This window comes from Panulirus ornatus, chromosome 29, assembly GCF_036320965.1.
Source record: "Panulirus ornatus isolate Po-2019 chromosome 29, ASM3632096v1, whole genome shotgun sequence".
Lineage (NCBI taxonomy): Eukaryota > Metazoa > Arthropoda > Malacostraca > Decapoda > Palinuridae > Panulirus > Panulirus ornatus.
In genome coordinates, this window is record NC_092252.1 from 5,528,275 (window position 1) to 5,549,288 (window position 21,014).

Genomic DNA, 21,014 nt, shown 5'->3' on the forward strand with positions numbered 1-21,014 from the left:
ATCAGTGAAATACGAACATTCTGTTGCTATGAAAGCAAAGAGCAACAAAGAGCAACATAAAATTCGCACTGGTACTAAAGATGCATTTATTATCATCATCATCATTATTATTTTATGAGTCAAGTTTCAAATGAATTCTATTTCTAAATGCATCAAAGAAAATATGTGGTTTCTAATCTGACAAGTACGATACGTGCACAATAGGTGAAACAACAGTAAAATAAAACTCGCTGCTTGCTGAGAGCATGATAAGGGGATTGCCACAGCCAGGGCACCTGTCAAGCGACACCCCAGCCATCACCTCAAACGCCACAACATACACCATTTTATCCCGCACAGTTTAATATCGTCATTAATCACGAAAATACGATACCATTAGCATGAATAGAGGCTCACTGCATAAGTATACCATACCAATCTATCGTTTTCTGTGAGTGTGAATCACCCACAGCAGCAGCAGCAGCAGCAGCAGCGAGAGAACAACACTAAACATGGGTCGTTTATCTCATTTCCGTCCCGTCACCAGGCTGGACTCACTGTTCCGACCCCATTATCCTCCGACCCCATTGTCCGACACAGACCATCAACACCATCACTGACATCAGTCCAACTATTGCCACAAAGGCATCTTGATCCCTCCATCTACCTAATCCCAGGCCAAAGAAAGATGTCTTGTGTAACTCCGCAAATTTAACGGTGTATTACGGATGAACAAATGGATTATAGCGAGTTAATGGAACAACTCGTAGTGTTACATATGGAACAAAAGGGTTTGTCATGAAATGGTAACAAAGTTAGGTAAGCTACTGAGGGAAATGACGCCCAAAGATAACAAAAACAGATACGGATATTTACGAGACGGAACAAACCACAGAGCACAACAATTAGGGTTTAGCCGCACAGCAGCAGACCAACCGACCAACCAACGTCTTGTCTCACTCAATCGCAGCCATTAATGGAAAAGTGCCCCCCTGCAGAGGAAGAAATCTGGCGTTTCCTGTCCACTGTGGCGCTTATGGGGAGCGACGCGTGGTGGCGCTGAGCGTGGGAAGCGGCCGCAGGTTTAAGCGGGAAGCAAGTGTGCGCTTCTCGTTGCTCGCTCGTTACGCCGCCCGCATTACACATCCTCTACACCCTTCACCTCCCATACACCCGCTAATTTTGCTATTAGACCATCATCCTTTTTTGAGGAGGGTCACACATCGCCAATCCCAAATGCCAGTTATTCTTTCGGAATAACTGGAGCACTTAACTTTCAAACTCTTTTCCGCTAAACTAACGCTAACAACATTAACTTTCTCGAGATATAAGTCCTTTGTATTCATACTCCCAGCAATGTGGTGAATAATATAAATTTCTAGGTGATGGATTACGCAAAGGTCAAAGCATTCGCGAATGGCTTTAAGAAGACAATTAATTCATCAACCTATAGACCACGAAGGAACGACCCTTGACTGACCCTCAACCTTGCTCCTTCATAAGGGTCAGGTCAAAGCCAGAGACCATACTCAACAAACCAAGGGTCGTTTTAAGTCGTTTCGTCGTCTTGCTCAATGGTCGCAACGTCGTGCGCAAGCCGTGACTAACAGTCGTGTTAAGATGGCACCGGTCGTGGATGGCACCGGTCGTGGATATTTTGAGCCTTATGCTGACAGACCGTGACAACAGCGGCAATCGTCACACCAGCCTTACCTAGTAACACCGGCAGGATGGTGCCTCTTACCTCCCCCCCTCCCCTTCATCCTATGTTCACTCTCCCCTCTCCCTCTCTCTCTCTCTCTCTCTCTCTCTCTCTCTCTTAGTCCTCTTACCCTCAAATTCACTTTTACCTGTTACTTTATTTTCTCGACCACTTTTCCTTCCTTCCTTTAGCCCCACACCTCTTCTGCTTTATCATCCTCTCTCACTCTCTCTCTCTCTCTCTCTCTCTCTCTCTCTCTCTCTCGACAGAGATAACCCCGTCACAGACCATCAGATCGTGTTCCTTCCAGCAGATAACCCCGTCATAGACCATCAGGTCGTGTGGTCTCTGTCTTTTCCCATGTACCCTTGGACCACCGACTGAACCCCTATATAGAGGACTCGGGACACCGACCACACTTCCTACAGGAAGGTGAAGCATGTGAGGGCGTCTGGCACCGCACCACACACTCACTCACCCCCCCACCTCCCACCACCACCACAGACATCCTCACAAAGAGTGTTAAAACCATCGGAGGATGGAACGAGTCGCACCACCAACAGACCTCGTCTGAAAATTCATCAATACGAAACGAGAACAAGAACACTAACAATGAAAATGTAGGTCATTCATCATCTGAAATTATGTACTTGCTTCCCAAACAAGGATTATTGATGCATACAAAAACATACGTTCGCTGTCAGGCAAATATCAACTCACACTCGCATGAACACAGTCAGAAAACAGTTAAGTACCCACGTGTTTGTTTATGCTGGTGTAAATGTGTCTAGTGTTGGAAGAAATATGCAAGGGAGCCCAGACAGTCACGGAAGTTTGCCTGGCAGACAGGCGACTGAGACAATGTGACCCGCTGGGTGGAGAAGGGGGAAGGGGGGTCGTGTCTTAAGGATAATGTAGCTAACAGGGTAGGAAGAAAAAAAAAGAAGAAAGAAAGAAAAAAAAGGGGAGGTATTTCCGCCAGCTGTCACACTGTTCCAATCTGTCTCCTTATCCCTCAGATGGAACCTGTTCACAGGTTTTCTTTTTCCCCAACTTCCTATTTTCAACTGAGGTTGCAGGGACTAGAGCGTTAAAAGGTCTACAGGAAACCCCATATGGTATAGGAGGCGACGAGAGTCCTGTCTTCAGACCTATACCCTTCTCATCACGGCACGACCCTGTTCATCACATCGTACCGTCGTGCTCAAGGGTCGTACCACAATGCTCAAATCTGGTTAATACTTCTAACTGCTTACTACAAAATACCTTCACCTGTCACCCACTTGAAACTGTGATAGAAAAACAAAATCGATAATTGAACGATCGATCAAATACAGATAAAAATCTTATTTTTTACGCGTTTTTACATTTTGGTATCAGCTGTTAGCGTTACTGACCATGAGGCAGCACGGGTTCGAATACTGGGCTCGTCAGTAGACCTACACCCAACCCAGGTAATCATCTTCCCCTCGGGACTGGTCGATCAATGGGTATCTGGCATAAGCTGGGGTTTTTGTGTGCGTACACACAGGAGCAGAGACATGGTACATGCACATATACATAAAAAGGTTAAGAGACACGGCAACACGAGTGCAAAACTCCCTCCCCCTCAAAGCACAAATAATAACCATACACACACACACACACACACACACACACACACACACACACACACACACACACACAACTGGTTTTCTCTTGGTACACAAAAGAGACACATATACAGAAAACGCACAAAGATAACGAGATAAACAAGATGGTGTGAGAGAGAGAGGCAAATCTGGCATTTAGGGCTGCCCAGCTGTGGTGGTGGAGGGGAGAGTCGTGGAGCAAGTGGTTGTGGTGGAGGAGGAGGAGGGGATAACGAGGCTCGCGACCTCCACTTCCTTCGTTAAGCCGGGCGGTGTGACCGGCGGGCGTCCCCCGCAGTGCCGTCGTGACCACCATGCAGGCAGCAGCCAGGCTCCTGCTCCTCCTCCTCCAGCTTCAGCTGCTGCTGTTCCTGCTGTGCGGCTCTTACGCCGGTGAGTACCTGGCTGTGCGTGTGTGTGTGTGTGTGTGTGTGTATACTGCTGCTGTGTTGTGAGTACATGGCTGTGTGTGTGTGTGTGTGTGTGTGTGTGTGTGTGTGTGTGTGTACTGCTGCTGTGTAGATGAATACCTGGCTTTTTGTATTCGAGTTGGTGAGTACCTAGATCTGGCTTCTGAGGTCTGCCTCCACAGGGATGAGTCCAAGTTACAGAGTTTCGACACAGGTTCAGTCCAGTCAAGTTCTAAGAGGTCGCAGCCCACAGGCTGGTCTGGTACACTGTGTAAACTTTTATCAGGGACTTTCCTAAATCTCTCCACTGTACAACCCAAATCTCACTCTGGCGAGTGTAATTCATGTGCTCAACAGTCTTGCATTCCGGATGTGTTAATATTACGGAGTCTTAAACACCCGTAGTGCCAACTGGGAACTATTCTTAAGAGCAGGTTGAGAACTATATCATCTAGGATTTTCCAAGTGTGAATAATGATATACTTCTCCCGTCTGCGCTCCAGAGAGTACAGCCTCAGTGACTTCAGTCGTTCCTAATAGTTCGGATCTTTTGTACGGTTTTCATGAAGACGATGAAAAGATCTTTGCACATTTCCTAACTGGAATTCTGCCCTTCCTCAAAAGTGCCTTAAGACCGTCAATGACTGGTCATCATTGGTTTTCCCCTCTCATCTCTTGAAGATCCGCAAGATCCATCCTGCCATCCTTTTGGAAGAGGCTATTGTTGCCTTTTTTTGTGTTCGCTGGTGATAAGGTCGTCACACATCATTACTCTGAGGCCTTTCACACTGTTCAACAGTGGTATGATAATGTCTTGCTAACATTCCAGGCTGTTTTAAATTTCCCTGCTTTCCCCATTCCGGAGGAGCTAGAACTTTTCTCAATTGAAATGCAACTTCTTCTCGGTGGCCCAGAGGAAAACTTTGATACGTCTGCGTCTTCTGCTGTTGAGTTACAAATGACTGCTCGCTTGTACTAATCATCTGCGTCAATGTCAAAAATTACAAGAATGAGGAACAGAAGGGGAGCGAGTACGTCTCCTTGAGGGAACCGAACATTATATACAGGAGGCTTTGGAAATAACCTGTATTGCAAAAACCTTCTGTGATCTGGATGTTAAGAAGATGTACACCCATCTTCCAATATTTTCTTGTTATTCCTGTCATACGTAGTCTATGTCTATAACTCCATAGTCAGAATCATCGAAGGCTTTTGCAAAGTGTATACACTTCATTATCGCATTGTTTGTTCTCCAATCCCTCTGCAATTTCATCTTTAAAGAGTGAAGCAATAGAGAAAGACAAGATCTCAACCACTAACCATGTTGTCTTATATTTATCATCCGATTCTATAAAGTCATTCAGTTTATATTCCTGGACTCTCGAACACTGTAAAAGCGCCATGTCAGTACAACTGGTTGGTAGGTTTTCTTGGTAGGATTAACTCTACTTCCTCCACTGTGGAATAAGTGAGTCAGTTCCAAACTCCTGGGAATGATAACCAAATCCGGACTTTCTGTCCAGAGGATATCTGGTGTTCGTGCAAGTGGTGCTGTGCACTTCTTTATAAAGACAAGAGTTCAGAGTCAGGTCCTGGTTGCTTGGAAAACCTGGTACTTCTTGGCAGCCAATACCGCTGCAGAGGAACTGCCATTAGCTGAAATATTTCCCAAGACTTTACGCCGAGGGGCTGGAGTGTGGTCACATGAAAGCCAAAGTCATTCACCTCACAAACAAGACCTCGAATCTACGAGACAGTTCAAGAAATTCCGTTTAGATGAACCAAACACGATGCATGTGGCCAGAAGACAACGGCGGTGGAAAAAGAAAAAGAATGTCGGAAGGAAGAACAGCAATGCCTTCAGTCACAGAAATTTACAAAGGCATGCCGTTGCTGAACTCATATTCCGGGTTAACTGTACTAAATGACGGTAAATGTGGATCGCAGTGCTTGCTGTGTAGGTTGCTGCACGTGGAGGATGTTCAGATAGAATTGTGACTGGCGGGGCGCTGTACAAACACTGGCCAGCTGCAGAGGGGTGGAACAGGCGGTCGGTCACCAGACTTCATCCAAACACTGCGCCCCTCATGTCGTGTAAACTGTCCGGCTCATTTAGCCCTCGTTGGCTCGATCAGGGACGTACATCTTCATCAGGGTCTGTCGCATTCCCCTGACCCTCCTCCCAGTTCCTGTTACAGATGGTCAGAGTCTCGTAACTATCCGTGACCCGAGTTCCTGCCTCACACTTTAATGTCTTTATTACTCTATAGCCTCAAGACCGAACCCCCTCCTTCCTCTTACCGGGCTTCGGCCGCTTCAAGGTTGCGATCCAGGCTGGAACGGGGAAATGATGGCATCCTTTGGAGTGTGGTCGCCATGACAGCCAAAGGTCCTTCAAGTTCTCTTCGCCTCACAACAAGACCTCGAAGCGACGGGACAGGTTCAAGAAACTTCATTCAAGTGAACAGAACACGAGCGGAAGCTATTCTACGAAAGAGGAAGTTCTGTACTGAACTGACGTGCTGTGATGACCTTGATAACCATATTATTTCTGACATGTACACTTCTGGCTTGGTTTCAGACAACCCCACCAAAGCTGCAAATAGTTTACTCTGAAACTCGCATCCCCCTCATGACCACGACGGTGCGACCATCGAGTTTGATGACGGTCGTACCGAAGGGTCGTACCGCCACCTTCAAAGACTTAGGTCCTTAAGGCCATCCTGGTGTTGTTTAGAGACGTAACTAACTTGACATTTGCGATATCCATCATACGTACTTGTGTCCCCGTCTTAATTATATTTTAATATCTATACTCTTCCTCTTCTTATTTCCTTCGTAATCTTCCCCTCACAGAACCTCTCACACTCACACCCTACCCCACACAACCCCCCTCCTTCGTCACACTCTACACCACCCTCAACCTTCAGTGCACACTGGCTCTCACACTCTCTCCATCATCCTAATACTTACTACTCATTCCTCCCTCCGACAGCCGGGCTGGACTGCGCACTGAAGGACGATGAGATCTCGTGTTCGTCGGAGGAGAAGTGCGTCAAGATGCGTTACGTCTGCGACGGAGACTCCGACTGCGCCGACGGGGAAGATGAGGACCCCGACTTGTGCCTCGTACGTGTTGAACAGACTCATGATTCACTGTTCCTTTTACCACACCTCTTGTTATACAGTCACAGTTCTTGGTTTACAGTTGTATTCACAGTTCTTTGTTCACAGAACACTGGTTGTATTGAAATTTCTTCACCCACAGGACGCTTGTTAAATGTAGTTCTTTGTTCACAGAACACTTGTCATATAAACAGTTCTTTATCCATAAGAAACACTGCTTGTAGGTAGAGTTCCTGATAGTACATTGTTCACATTTCTCAACTATTTACGGTGCAATTTTTCGTTATACTTATTAATCATTTCATCTCTCATTCTCTGCCGGAAATCACGATGGATCTGGGCGGTGAAGGGAACCTAAGGGACAAACAAAACATTTCATCAGTGAAAATATCACGTAATTCTCCAGCTTCAGATGATATCAAAATATTCAGTTTTCAAGACAGTCGTACAGAAAGAAGAGATGATCAGAAAACGGGAATCAACGTGGAGAGAGTTAGTGTACTTTTATAGGAGAGAAGATAAGGAAAACACAACATGTTTAACCTAAATTCCATCGAATTTCAATCTAAAGCTATCTGGGCGGGTTATCTAGGGAGACCCATGATCTTATCTAATGAAGAATAAAAGGAAAATTTATTCTTTAATGCGAAACTACAATGACGTGACTTGTCAGCAATCCTCTGGCGAGGTTCATACCATTCCGAGCCACGCACACTGACGGTGACCTCTCCGTTGCAGACATACAAGACCCACTTCGGGTGCGAGCGAGGCGAGGTGACCTGCAAGAGGAACGGGGAGATAGAATGCCTCAAGGTGCTCCAGTACTGCCAGCAGACTGACCCACCCTGCGAGGGAAACGTTGACCCCAAGATGTGCAAGGTGGGTAGAGGTGGCCTCGGCCGTTCGACTGCCCCCACCTCATCACTCATCCCCCCCTCTCCGACATGCCTCAGCCCACAGACAACCCCCTGCAGCCTCGACACACCATATGCATCAACGCTTCTTGTTCCCTTCTTCTGCCTTTTCTCCATCGGTATATCTGTCCCCCACCATCTACCTCAACGCTACCGCCTTCTGTTGCCTTCCACGTACCCCCATCACCATCTCTGTAACTCTATTTACCTTACGCTATCCATCACACCATCATCGACTCTTGTCAATCTGTAGACTATGACAGATGATCACTACGGGGCCTTCACATTCTCTCGGCCATATATCATACCAGAATCTCCTTTATTCCAAGGTAAAGTGAAACGAGACCTGGGCCCCCGTCCTTTGACACATCTAACATTATACTAAATCAAATCAAGATGTTCATCTTTAATGTAAGACCGTAGGATCACATGCACGACGGTACGAGCTTTGGGGTAGGATGATGTTTTAGCTGCTGAAATTATTTAAGCTTTTGACGTAATCGCGAGGAAGTCAAACGTCCAGGGCATCTTAACCTAAGAGTGGTACCGTCGTGATGATAAGCTTAAATGCATCCTACACCTGACTAGGGAACCTTGTACCGTACCTGTGTTACGCTCTGTACCGTACCTGTGTTACGCCCTGTACCGTACCTGTGTTACGCCTTGTACCGTACCTTTGTTATGCCTTGTACCGTCTCCTGGTCCTCTGCACAGGTCCTGATCGACAACACCATCCAGAGATTCTCCTCCATCGTGGTACCTGCCGATGGAATTCCGGGTAAGCAACTCCCACTCACTGCTCCACTGCACACGTCACAACGCTAAGCAAAATCTTTTGACACTTCAGCTACCATACTTGAGTTTTTTACTGAAGTGGAGGCTGGTGATTTCTACCGAGTTGGCATAACTGTGTACAATAATAACCTGTCATAACCTGTCCTATTCCTCAGCTGAGGTCACGTTAGTACCCTAACCTGAGTAATCATGACATAACCTGCGTCTTTCCCCCCCTGCCCTGGGCAGAACCCAGCTGGCGGGAGAGCGAGCTGCTGGGGGACGACCTGGTGGCCAACTTCAACAACACCATCAGCCATCCCGACTGCCCCGACATGTACACCATCGTCGGTGACCAGTGCCTCTCCGTCTTCTCCGTCGGCAAGGTATGTGCCCCAGGCCACTCCTCTGCACACACACACACACACACACACACACACACACACACACACGCACACACACACACGTACACCCACACGGGTCCATCTCCTGCTACATCTATTCCCAGGTACAACCTAAGGTCACGACGTGGTATAAAAAGAAAATGATACGAGGTTATGAAACATAGCAACACACGCGCGCGCGCGCGCACACACACACACACACACACACACACACACACACACCAGCAAGTTATGAAACACTGACGCATCAATTCTTCTCGCCCCCTCCATCTGGCAGACTAAAAAGGACATGCATGATTTTTGTTCTGTGGCACATCTCGATCACAACATTATAACATCAAACACTCAGCGGATCCCTCATGTGCGGCAGATCACTGCATTAATTCTAGTATGTCTTGTCATCCAAATGCAACCAGTCCCTGAATTACAGTCACCGATCTATCACCATCACCGAAAATGCAGTCTTTTAAGATGTATGAACAGGACTTTGCCCTTCCATTCCTACAGTTGTATTCCTACATCGTAGGGGCAGATAGTGTATCTATAGGACCAGACTATGAGCATTATGATAAGAGGGAATGACGTCCAAGAAACATCTCTTTACACTGTGACACTCGAGGCCTTCAAATGCTTTCGCATTCCTTACTTCAGGTTAGCTGGGGCGAGGCACGGGCCTTCTGCAAGATGATCGGCGGGGACCTCCTCACCTTCAAGAGCGTCACCCACTTCTCCACGGTACTCCAACACCTGCAGCACCACCGTCAGTACCACGCCGCCACGACCACACTAACCTCAGTTCTCCTAGCGATCTACTGTTTACCTCCCCACCAACACACTTCTCCTAGCACTTTACTGTTTAACTCCCCACCAACACAGTTCTCCTAGCACTTTACTGTTTAACTCCCACCAACACACTTCTCCTAGCACTTTACTGTCTAACTCCCCACCACCACAGTTCTCCAAGCGATCTACTGTTTAACTCCCCAACACTACAGTTCTCCTAGCACTTTACTACAGCTCTCCTGATGGGTTTAATCCCTAGTTTCAGTCCACTTAAGCTTCAGTAAAGAACCTCAAACGGGTTCAGAGTAAAATATCTCAAATAACTTTCGTTCATGACGAACAGACTAAACAGGTTCTTGCATCATAGAGAATACAAATCTGCCTACCATTTCAACGACCACTTATGCTGTTGAGGCTTCATGAACATCAGGGCAGACGACCAAAATCTATTGAAGCAATTAGTCATTGAGCAAAATCGGGTCTCTCTTTTCTCACCCCTAGAGCTGACGACGGACTTTTGGCTGGGAGGTCGCCAGAGGGAGAAAGGACGTGGCTGGAACTGGATAGATGAGTCCCCCATGGTCCTCGGCTCCCCCTACTGGGCCGTCAGGTATTATGTGCTTACCTATGCATATTCAGGGATCCATGACAGAGGAGTGGGTATGGGTGGAGGAAGACGACAAAGAACACATTACTCCAACGTTTCCGTGTCGGAATAAAGTGTTCTACTTGGTCTCAAGCGTCCTTTCCCGCCCTTTATCTACTCCCATCAACAATAGTTCTCGTTCTCCTATCTTGTCGTGAACATTTCTGCAAGCAACAAACACATCTGTCCATAATCCTCTCATGTATTTTCAGTCAAAACTTTTCTTTCGTTCATTCTTTCCAGACGCAAGGACGACTGTCAGGTTCGCAACGTTACGACGGCGCTACATACGACGCGCCAGGCCAACCGCGCCACCTGCTACCACTACCAGCAAGCCCCGGACCTCACGCCCCTTGGGTACTGCGCTGCTCTCTCCTACCAGCACTACTTCTACATGACAGACGAGGACTGTCTGCAGCAGAAGAGCCCCCTGTGTGTCGCCTCGTAGCTCTTAATCTTACCACCAGCACAACGATGAGGACAATCTCTTGAAACACGACAAAGGGGCGGGGGGCGACCCCTTGAACACACGAGGTCACCGAGCTCAAGGGGTCCCACTGTCGTACTTCAAGGGGGTCCGACTGTCGTGCTGATGGGGGGTCATGCACAAGCCCTCGGTGCTCTAGATCTGCGTTACGTTGCTGTAAGGTCCGCCTCCTTCATGTTCTATGTTGCTTTGAGGGCACGTTTATGTGCAGCCTAGCCACATCAGAGCTTACACAATCCCCAGCAAGATTAGTCTCGCCTCGTTAGTGTTTGTTTGTTTGCGTGTGTGTGTGTGTGTGTGTGTGTGTGTGTGTGTGTGTGTGTGTGTGTCCTTATAAAGGCTTTTGCTCATTACTACCAAGATTCTTCAACACGTCTTCCATATCGCTTTGGGAGTCGCCTATACGTTACAAGATGACAGTTGTCTCCCCCCCCCCCCCCCCTGCAGTCACGCGGCAGCTCATAACCTTGTGTTACTTGTAGGTCATATAGCGTTAAGAGTCGGTCGCCGGATACCCTACACGCCTGTCGTAAAACCATGGTGGCCAGTCCATCTGGTGGTATGGACGATGAACGATAACTCCAGGGAATGACTCCCGATGTGTGATCCGCGTTCACCCTTTGTTTACCTTTAAGAAAAGAGCGTTTACCCTTAAAAAACCAAGGCGACTGTCCTCTATAACGAATGGGTTCCTACACTCAACCTTGATTGGCTGACTTATGAAGATGGGGGCCGGAGAGTGGCCTAACCTGCAGCTTCAGGCACGAAGCGGTAATAACTGGTATCTTTTACTCATTCTATAACCGCCCAAAGCGGACCTGCTGTACGATCTGTGTTTCCTTAGATCCAACAACAGGATTATTCGTATTTTGCTTCCAATTTCGAGCTTTTGATATTCAGTGATCACTAGACGGCTTCCCTTACGATCTCCTGCACTCGTCCCTGTCCTTCGTACTCTCTGTTTTCTTTAACTTCTTCCAAGATATTCCCTCTTGAGCGAAGCTCTTCACGCCTTCGATCCATCTCATTCTAAGACGTCCAGCTGAACGTCTTCCAGCTCAAATACTCCTTGGCTTGTGTCTTTCATTCTTTGCACGTGGCTTACACCAGCTTAGCTTGTTCGTGGGAGAAAGTCTTAACACTATCATTTAGTGATTTATTTCATACACGTCTTATTATGTCTTGTACTGAACACGGTAATACTGTTGAGGTCGGAGATCCCAGTCTGTGTAGGTGGGACGGGAAAGAGCAAGCTAATCATAAGCTGTCACATGATTCCTGAAGAATAAACTGTTGTCACTCCATCTGTCGTTTCACAGCCATCAACTCATCAACTCTGCCCAACTGAGCCTTATAGAATTTGATCTTGGGGCCTGTGTCCGGAAGTGGGGCGGAAGACTTCGGCGAAGGTAAGGGGGGAAGAAGGAGGAGGAGGGGTTATGTATGACACTCTGAAATATAATCTCCAAGAGGAGGACCACACAATGCCGAAGACAATCATTTATAACGTAAGGCAACAGGACCGTGTTGCGAGGAGGTGGTGGTGGGGGTGTGAATGGCGGCGTATTGTGCGTTTATGCCCCGTCTTTTCACCCTGTAAATGCACCATGTCTTGTATGTGTTGTATATACACACACACATACCCAAGTTATGTACTCATCGACCAACCCCAAGGGTAGGATGAACACCTAGGCCGGGTGTAGGGCGACAGCCACACACAGCAGTGCTGGTGTTGTTATGCTGTGGGGGGGGGGGGGGGGGTGTGAAAGCGTATTCTTGCTGTACACAATTCAAAAATAAGTATATAATTACATCAATATTCTCTTCTCACCTGTGCAGGTATTACTTTCACAGATACAACAAAGACCAGGAAAAGTCTGTCGCCAGTGAGACCGTGAGTTGCATCATGTGTCGTCATAAGCATTTCCTCTTCGAATGACGTGCAGCGGTGTGCGGCGGTGACAGACAACTCCCCCTCCTCCTCAACCCCTCCTCCACTCCCAGTTCACACGGAACAAACCTTACGATGCTATATTTCTTCCCAGTTCCCTTCCCCTTCTAATGACTTCAAATATGAAAAATATATGTATATATTATTCGTGAACTTTTGACAAAGGATTCACGGCATCATCCGATGAATGACTTTCTCTGGTATGCGATGAACGTTCTTGACCGGAGTAAAGTACCAGACCTTGATATCTATCCCAACGTCTTGGGTCGGCCTTCTTACAAACGCTGCTTAATAACATTATACCATATATCAGCTCCACTCTTACTTAAATGTGTGAGTCAAAAAGATGTAAATGTTCTGACCATTACACTATGTGTGCTGAATAAAAAGTACTTTCTTCAGGTAAAATTCGACCGGATACGATTTACGTCATTCTATTTGGGCAGTTTTTATTTCCAATGCTTCTTTACAATATCACAAATTCATAAATCTCCCTAATTAGACATCAACGTTGATTTTCTTCTCTGCATTAATAAAAATAATATATACGAAGCGCGAGTGCAGCACTGGTAAAAGATGCCACACGCTGCCACGATGCGGAATAAATGGTTACCCTCAAGTTATCTTATGTGCGTACGAATAAATATGACGAATTATTAAGGAGGAAATACATAAAAATATATACTGTAAAGACACGGGAATACAAGCCCATAGCGGTAATAATAACCAGCGAATTAATACGTCAGGCCATAGATGCTACATGGTAAATGGTAAACACTACAGTTGCCAGGTGCCACCAGGCAACGAGGAGGAGCCGTCTTACACATGTATAGCTGGCCCTGCCTTGCCAATCTCATTTCCCTTAGTTTTATCAAAGCGTTAACACATATCATCATCCTTCTTCAGAACAGTGTGGTGAACGTAGAACGCGACTTGGGAGTGAATAGTGTTACAACAGCAGACACATACATGTACGTGAACAATTCAATTCGATTTGTAAGTACTCTTTTTTCCTTCTAATAATTTTGGATGAATTTTTTTGGTTCCGAAGTTTAATAATGTTATTACCTAAATAATTTTTGGTTCGATGTCAAAGCCTATCCAGAAAGAGGCGAGCGAAAACAAGTCATACGATTCGTATTGATTTGGAATTTATCATACGTCATCAGGATCTTGGAAACCACGGACTACGAAAAATATCACGAACTGAACATGAACTGAATTCGTTTGGGATGGAAGCAATCCATCATATTTCAACACCACACATCCACCTATTGAGCCCACTGACCTATAATCACTCACCGGCCGACCTGTGCAGTAAAGGCATCCCGAGCATATAAACACCTAACCTACACCGGCAACGGCCACACAACCACACACAACACACACACACCCCCGGCCTACGCCAGAAGTGGCACACCCGAGTGCCGGCTGTCACTGACGGAGAGTCCGTGCCAAGACTGGTCACAGCGGATGCTTACAAGGACAATACACACACACACACGTGCAACGTACAGTACGCCTGCATTAGCCCTATAAACTTTACCGACTACCTCACCTGCAGATGAATAAAGGTCAAATTTGTCGTCCAATAAAGTTTTGATCAGTTAAATGTTCGTTTTCGGTGTGCATAAATCAAATCTTGAAACTTGACAGGCAAAGGTAATGGTTCGTAAGGTAAGAGGCAACGTTGATATGCAAAAACGGTTATGTCTTAATATGTACTGTACAAGTGTCGAGAAAAAATTGAAATATGAGCAGTAAGAGCCAAGCTGCAATTACATTTAACAGAAGGATTCAGAAGGATATGCAACTGAACTCGTGCGGAAATGAAACATAAACTCACGAGTGAAATTAGGCATTGTTACTGTGACTTTACTGAGGTATCTGTTTAAACAAAGGATCTACAGGCATCAGATAACATGCGAAATATCACCTGAGATTTATAATTGAACTAAGGTCCCCATACGACTTTCAGAAAGATCTGTACGTAATGGAAAACTGAGGTACGAGAAATAAGGCATGACATTGTACTGTATGATAATCATTATACGTCATATTCACGCACAGATGAATTCACTCAAGGTTTAGCTAAAAAAAAAAATATAATCTGCAGAAGAGTTACGGAATGGATTTTGAATACGTGCGAAGGGCCTGTCTGAAATCACACAATGGCCATAAGTACCACTTAATCGTTAGCACCAACTGACTTTCTTATCACCTTTCCGTCAATATCGGTCGGGAATACTTGTTATCGCCAACTGGACTGTTACATAACCATTACCCGTTTGATCCCTCCTCGCAATGTGCCTATGACGGTCCAAAATCCTTCTCCACACATTTTGTTTTCAAGTATGTCACACAGGACAATGAAAAACATTCACGAATGGAAAAATACTGGAAGAGTGCTTTACGACGGAGGAAACGCATAGCGCTGTAAACAGATGGAGTAGATAATAGAAAAAGATGCCGAGTTGGCGTCCTGAAGAAGACGCCAAATCTATATTTCGCTGACCATTCGATGGCAACATCGCCAACTGCCTTGGGTAGATATATCGAGAGATACCACAATATTTCAAAATGACTGGCATCTACAAACGACTTGGTGTGATCAATCTACCGGTAGTATGTATATGAAGCCTCTCATAAAACCATCAGAAGTTATCGGTAATCCATTTTTTTTTCTTCTTTGCAATAATCAAATACAAGTTGACATTATTATATCCAAGTTAATCCGGCTGAGATGAGCACGCCAATACGTTTGTGCGACTCATATATATATATATATATATATATATATATATATATATATATATATATATATATATATATATATATATATATATATCCTGTCGAGTGATGGGTTTGATGACCTAGCCTTTGACCTAGCATTTATGGTCAGTGGCGAGCCCACAACATCCTAGGATTACACCGTCATGTTCAAGGATCTTACTATCGTGCACTCGGGTCGTGCTCGGTGCACAAGGCGTCGTGATGTTTTATCAAAAGGCTGTGTGGCTCTCACACATCTAATGTTCAACCTTGATCTCACAGGAGGAGGTCCTTGACCTGCCATTGATTAGCGTCCACCTCCTCCCCCGTCCTGCTGCAGCCTCGCCTTTGACCTTGTGGCTGGACTAGGGCATCGGCAACTCCCTTCCAAACGGATCAAGATGTTTAAAGGCGAGTTGATTATTATCATTATTATAATAATAATAATAATAATTATTATTATTATTATTACTATTATTATTATTATTATTATTATCATTAGTATTATTAAGTTATTAATGAACGTCTATGTTTTCTGAAGTCAACGTGCACTAAATCGGGAAGGGATTTTCTTTTATAAAATATTCAGTAAAATGTTCCAAAATTATTTATTAGATTTGGCGGGTTTTCAAAAAAAAAAATAAAAAACTGAGGTCAACCAAGAATTGCTTCAGCACTTCAGCTGAGGACATTGATAACGTAAAAGCAAATATTGTTACTAAATTGTGTCAAAAGGGAGAGAAGGGGGAACTAATCTACAACTTCGAACATTTTCGTAACTCAGACACTTGGACCCACGACGGTAGGATGTACTATTATATTATCTTGTCTTACACATGAGTGTATTTGTACTATACCTTATCTTACACATGAGTGTATTTGTACTGTACCTTATCTTACATATGAGTGTATTTGTACTATATCTTATCTTACATATGAGTGTATTTGTACTATATCTTATCTTACATATGAGTGTATTTGTACTATATCTTATCTTACATATGAGTGTATTTGTACTATATCTTATCTTACATATGAGTGTATTGTATCTTATCTTACATATGAGTGTATTTGTACTATACCTTATCTTACACATGAGTGTATTTGTACTATTTCCTATCCTACACATGAACTATATCCTATCTTACACATGAGTGTTCCTACATGCTGGTGAATGAAATGACTAATATCATGGTATGTGGCGCGGCAGGAAGCGGTGCTGTGGGAGGCTTGTGGAACTTCTTTGCGAGGAAGACGGGCGAGGAAGACAAAGACTGGAGCAGCGACCCCACCGGCGCCTGGAAGAAGCTCAAGTCCAGCCAGAATGTGAGCCAGGTCTGCCTTCCAGACCCTGCCTCGCCGCCAGCGAATGATATGGTTGAGTAACACCTCTACATACAGATCTTTCATGCACCACATTTCCCTCGGCTCCTCCCTCCCCTCCCCCGCTCAGAGAGTACTCATGCAATAAACACCCGTGTGAGGCCATTTGGCAATGACGTTTCCCCTGCGCTGTATGAACGCACACCTCCTCTCTTCTTCAAGGTTTCCCATTACTATGGAATCATCTTCCCTCCCTCCCTCACATTCATTCACCTTCCCTCCCTGCCAACAACAGTCTAGCGCCCAGTTGCCCTCATCATCATCATGTCTGTTCTTACCCACATTAATACAACTTATGGGGGAATACAACTTATGGGGTCATTCTATTAAGAATATTTCCCCAACTTTTCAATTTGTCTCTTCTCTCTACGGGTGAGTGACGACAGGTTAGATTTTGCCAACTTACATCACAACCACACCCCCTTCACATCCCACACAGCCCAAGTGTTTGCCTTCGCATCCCACACAGCCCAAGCCAAACACTGTACCCCTCCCTACCATCTGCCACCAATTTACCCCTTTTTGCCACCAGTGTAGCCGCACGCCTGCCATCAGTTTACCCTCGGTCTACAACCCTCCGGCAGGTGAGGTTCGTATGCATGAGCGACACCCACAACCAGACCCACAACCTGAAGCATCCAGTGCCTGACGGGGACGTCTTCCTCCACGCCGGAGACTTCACCTTCCACGGCTCATCGGCTGAGGCCCTCCGCTTCAACGACTGGCTAGGTGAGCGTCGACGACTCTCTCTCTCTCTCTCTCTCTCTCTCTCTCTCTCTCTCTCTCTCTCTAAGTACCCGACCAGACTTGTTTTTTTCCTTCCTTATTTGTGCGCCCGTGATGTGAGTAACACATCAGTGTATGTTAGGTATATGGATGCCCTCTGTGTGTGTGTGTGTGTGTGTGTGTGTGTGTGTGTTTACAATCGTGGTCTGTAGAAATGTGTGTGTGTCCTATTTGTGCGTTGTGTACATGCGTGATCAATGGTAATATGTCAACCGCTTGTAGGATCATAAATTTACAGCTGGTGTCGTTTACAGCTCGTTATCGGGGGCACAAAGACTCTCATAAAACAGGAAAATATATTTAATCTCCAATTTCTAAAGAAACGCCTGTTTTACTCTCTTAGGGAAAGACTGGAAAGTGTCTACAGTACTTTAAAACCGTAAGTTCCTTAACGAAACGAAAACAGAAGTTCGACTACTTGAGGAGGAGTAAGGAATTACTTCAAGATGAGTGATATCCGAATTAGCGTATGTATGGTGCTAAAAACACACACACACACACACACACACACACCTTCTACCAGGTGTTCTCTTTGGTTACGAATTCGTGCAGCCGTACGACATCATTTACGCATGAGATTGTATCACTGTCATCAAACAGCAGATATTACTGTAATCATGAGCAGGTGTTACTGTATTTTCATGTACAGGTGTTACCGTATTCTTAAATGAAATGCCATCACTGCATTCCATTTTCCAGGCAGGTTGCCACTCAACACCCCCTTCCATTTTCCAGGCACGTTGCAACTCCACACCCCCTTCCATTTTCCAGGCACGTTGCCACTCCACACCTCCTTCCATTCTCCAGGCACGTTGCCACTCCACACCACCTTCCATTTTCCAAGCACGTTGCCACTCCACACCCCCTTCCATTTTCCAGGCACGTTGCCCCACCGCCACAAGGTAGTGATCGCTGGCAACCACGAGGTCCTGCTGGACAAGGACATGTGCTCCGGCAACATCCCAGCCGACCCAGAGCGAGTACTGAGCCACGCCATCTACCTCCACGATAGCGCCGTCACCCTGCATGGCATCAAGATATACGGCGCACCTTGGTAAAGTACAACGGCCCACCTCTCCCGTGTTAACGACGCGACGACCCTTAGGTACGTTAACCTCGGCCGCTGACCTGATCCGTAAGAAGGGTCACGTCGGAGGACGAGCAAGCGTCATGACCGAAGGGGCATCGTAACGCCGTTTTCAAGGGTCGTCCTGTCGCGATTAAGTGGTTAAAAAAAAAAAAAGATAAACGGAAAAACATGATGTAAAAAGCTTCTCTTTTCACTCCCGAGCTTCCGACACTGTAAGTTTTTGATGGTATATACATTTCATCAAAACTTTACCTACCTCTCCCACCCACCAGGTAGTTACAGCCAAGATCCTTCTGTATTCCACAGTAGCCTACAGGACGCTAGTCCTTGAAGGATCAATGTGGCGTCAGACATGATCAACCCCTTATCCCTATAAGAAATCGAAGCCTTTTGTAATTACAAGCGTACGGACGCTGTATTTATAACTGTTTATATATAAAAACTGTATATATATATATATATATATATATATATATATATATATATATATATATATATATATATTAGGATATATGTTGTTATTTCTTTATTTTGATTCGTAGGACGCCTGAGTACCACTATATGGCGTTCAACCTCCCGCGCGGAGAGATCCTTAGGGAGAAGTGGTCATACATCCCAGCGGACACGGACATCCTCATGACCCACGGGCCGCCCCTGGGTTACGGCGACCTGACGTGGCGGAAGCACCGGGCTGGCTGCCTTGACCTCCTCTCAGCCATACAGACCTCGGTCAAGCCCTCCTACCATGTCTTCGGCCATATACACGAAGGTAACGTATATTATTATTATTATTATTATTATTATTATTATTATTATTATTAACTCGTTTAATCACACTTGCAACAGAATTATATTTTCATCTTCACTTGCCCTTCCCAGACGGCTTCAGCAATGGACGCTGAAGGTGTGACGCAAATCCTTTTTCTTAATTTCTGTTTGTTGTCGTTTGTGCGGCAGGATACGGCGCCACGACGGACGGCCACACCGTCTTCGTCAACGCCGCCACCTGCGACGTCCACTACGAACCCAACAACCCGGCCATCGTTTTCGACGTGCCCCTCCCCGAGGGCTTCACCAAGCCCCAAGCGCCAAAGAAAACGTAAAAGATAGCTCCTCTCGAGGGTTTCATCAAGCCTCCAAGCACAACAGAAAACGTAAAGCTCCTCTCCAGGGATTCACTAAGTTCTTCAGAGGCACAGAAAATGTCAAGTCCCTCTCAAGAGCTGCACAAAGTCCGCACTGCAATATATATATATATATATATATATATATATATATATATATATATATATATATATATATATATAATTGCATGACAGGTGTACTTAATGTAAGTCTGTATGATTTGAACTTTGAATTATATTACCATTGATATGTTTTCGCTATAATATAAAAAATTTTTGTATCTGTAGAGTAATAGGCTGGTCATAGAGATCACTCGCGTCCTAATTTACTATTTTTTCAGTACAATTAAAACCTAGATTTGTAAGACTGTGTTTTGATACAATTTTTTTTTCTGCATCACTGTGTACCTAACATTCCAAGAGTGCGTGCGTGTCAGTAAATGATGGTTAACTATTTTAGGCATGACTGAGTGCCGTTCATGTTAGGAAGGAGGGGGGGGGGGGGGGGGTATCTAAAATAAAGCTTTCCTAAAGTTTTCCTAATGAAGAAACAGAGGAGGGGGCCAAGTGAGGATATTCCCTCAAGGGCTCAGTCCTCTGTTCTTAACGCAACCTTGCTGACGCGGGAAATGGCGAATAGTATGAAAAAAAAGAAAAAAAAATTATATATATATATATATATATATATATATATATATATATATATATATATATATATATATATATATATATATATATAGTGTCTTTTAACACTACAACTTATTCCATATGGTAAGACTTCACATACAACAGACAGCCGCGAGCAAAATAAATAAATAAATGAATAAATATCAACCCTAAACAACTCAATATTTTCTCGGTTCCCTTGCCAGGTACACAGACAACTCCAAAGTAATTACACACAAACCTTCACCCTAAATACCTGGTTGGGAATGCGCGTAAAGCCTTTAAGCTACATAACCCCAACTTCAAGAAACAATTAAGATGGAAATTACGAAACTAGACCTTCGTCTAGTAACAGGAGAGATATGGTTTACTTGGAGGTCTTCAAG

General features: G+C 45.1%; 2 protein-coding genes and 1 long non-coding RNA gene across 4 annotated transcripts in view; 2 read left to right on the forward strand and 1 right to left on the reverse strand.

The window, feature by feature from the left end:
• Nucleotides 1-8,523, reverse strand: part of LOC139758037 (uncharacterized) — a 218,930-nt gene extending 210,407 nt beyond the window's left edge. Inside the window, exons 1-2 of one of the 2 annotated variants that reach the window (XR_011714752.1) lie at nt 8,437-8,523; nt 6,696-7,202 (exon numbers count right to left, since the gene is read on the reverse strand). This is a non-coding gene — a long non-coding RNA (uncharacterized lncRNA). Of the gene's footprint in view, nt 1-6,695; nt 7,203-7,544; nt 7,630-8,436 lie in introns of those variants that run through there. The other variant, XR_011714751.1, reaches the window with a different exon arrangement.
• LOC139758035 (uncharacterized) lies at nt 3,549-12,160 on the forward strand. The gene is made up of 8 exons (XM_071679045.1): nt 3,549-3,705; nt 6,718-6,851; nt 7,587-7,727; nt 8,477-8,540; nt 8,786-8,922; nt 9,592-9,700; nt 10,225-10,333; nt 10,613-12,160. The coding sequence occupies exons 1-8, from the start codon at nt 3,627-3,629 to the stop codon at nt 10,815-10,817; spliced, it is 978 nt and encodes a 325-aa protein (XP_071535146.1). The 5' UTR covers nt 3,549-3,626; the 3' UTR covers nt 10,818-12,160.
• Nucleotides 12,161-16,728: 4,568 nt separating this feature from the next.
• LOC139758036 (metallophosphoesterase MPPED2-like) lies at nt 16,729-20,327 on the forward strand. The gene is made up of 5 exons (XM_071679046.1): nt 16,729-16,956; nt 17,547-17,691; nt 18,628-18,802; nt 19,381-19,607; nt 19,796-20,327. The coding sequence occupies exons 1-5, from the start codon at nt 16,744-16,746 to the stop codon at nt 19,939-19,941; spliced, it is 906 nt and encodes a 301-aa protein (XP_071535147.1). The 5' UTR covers nt 16,729-16,743; the 3' UTR covers nt 19,942-20,327.
• The last annotated feature ends 687 nt before the right edge of the window (nt 20,328-21,014 follow it).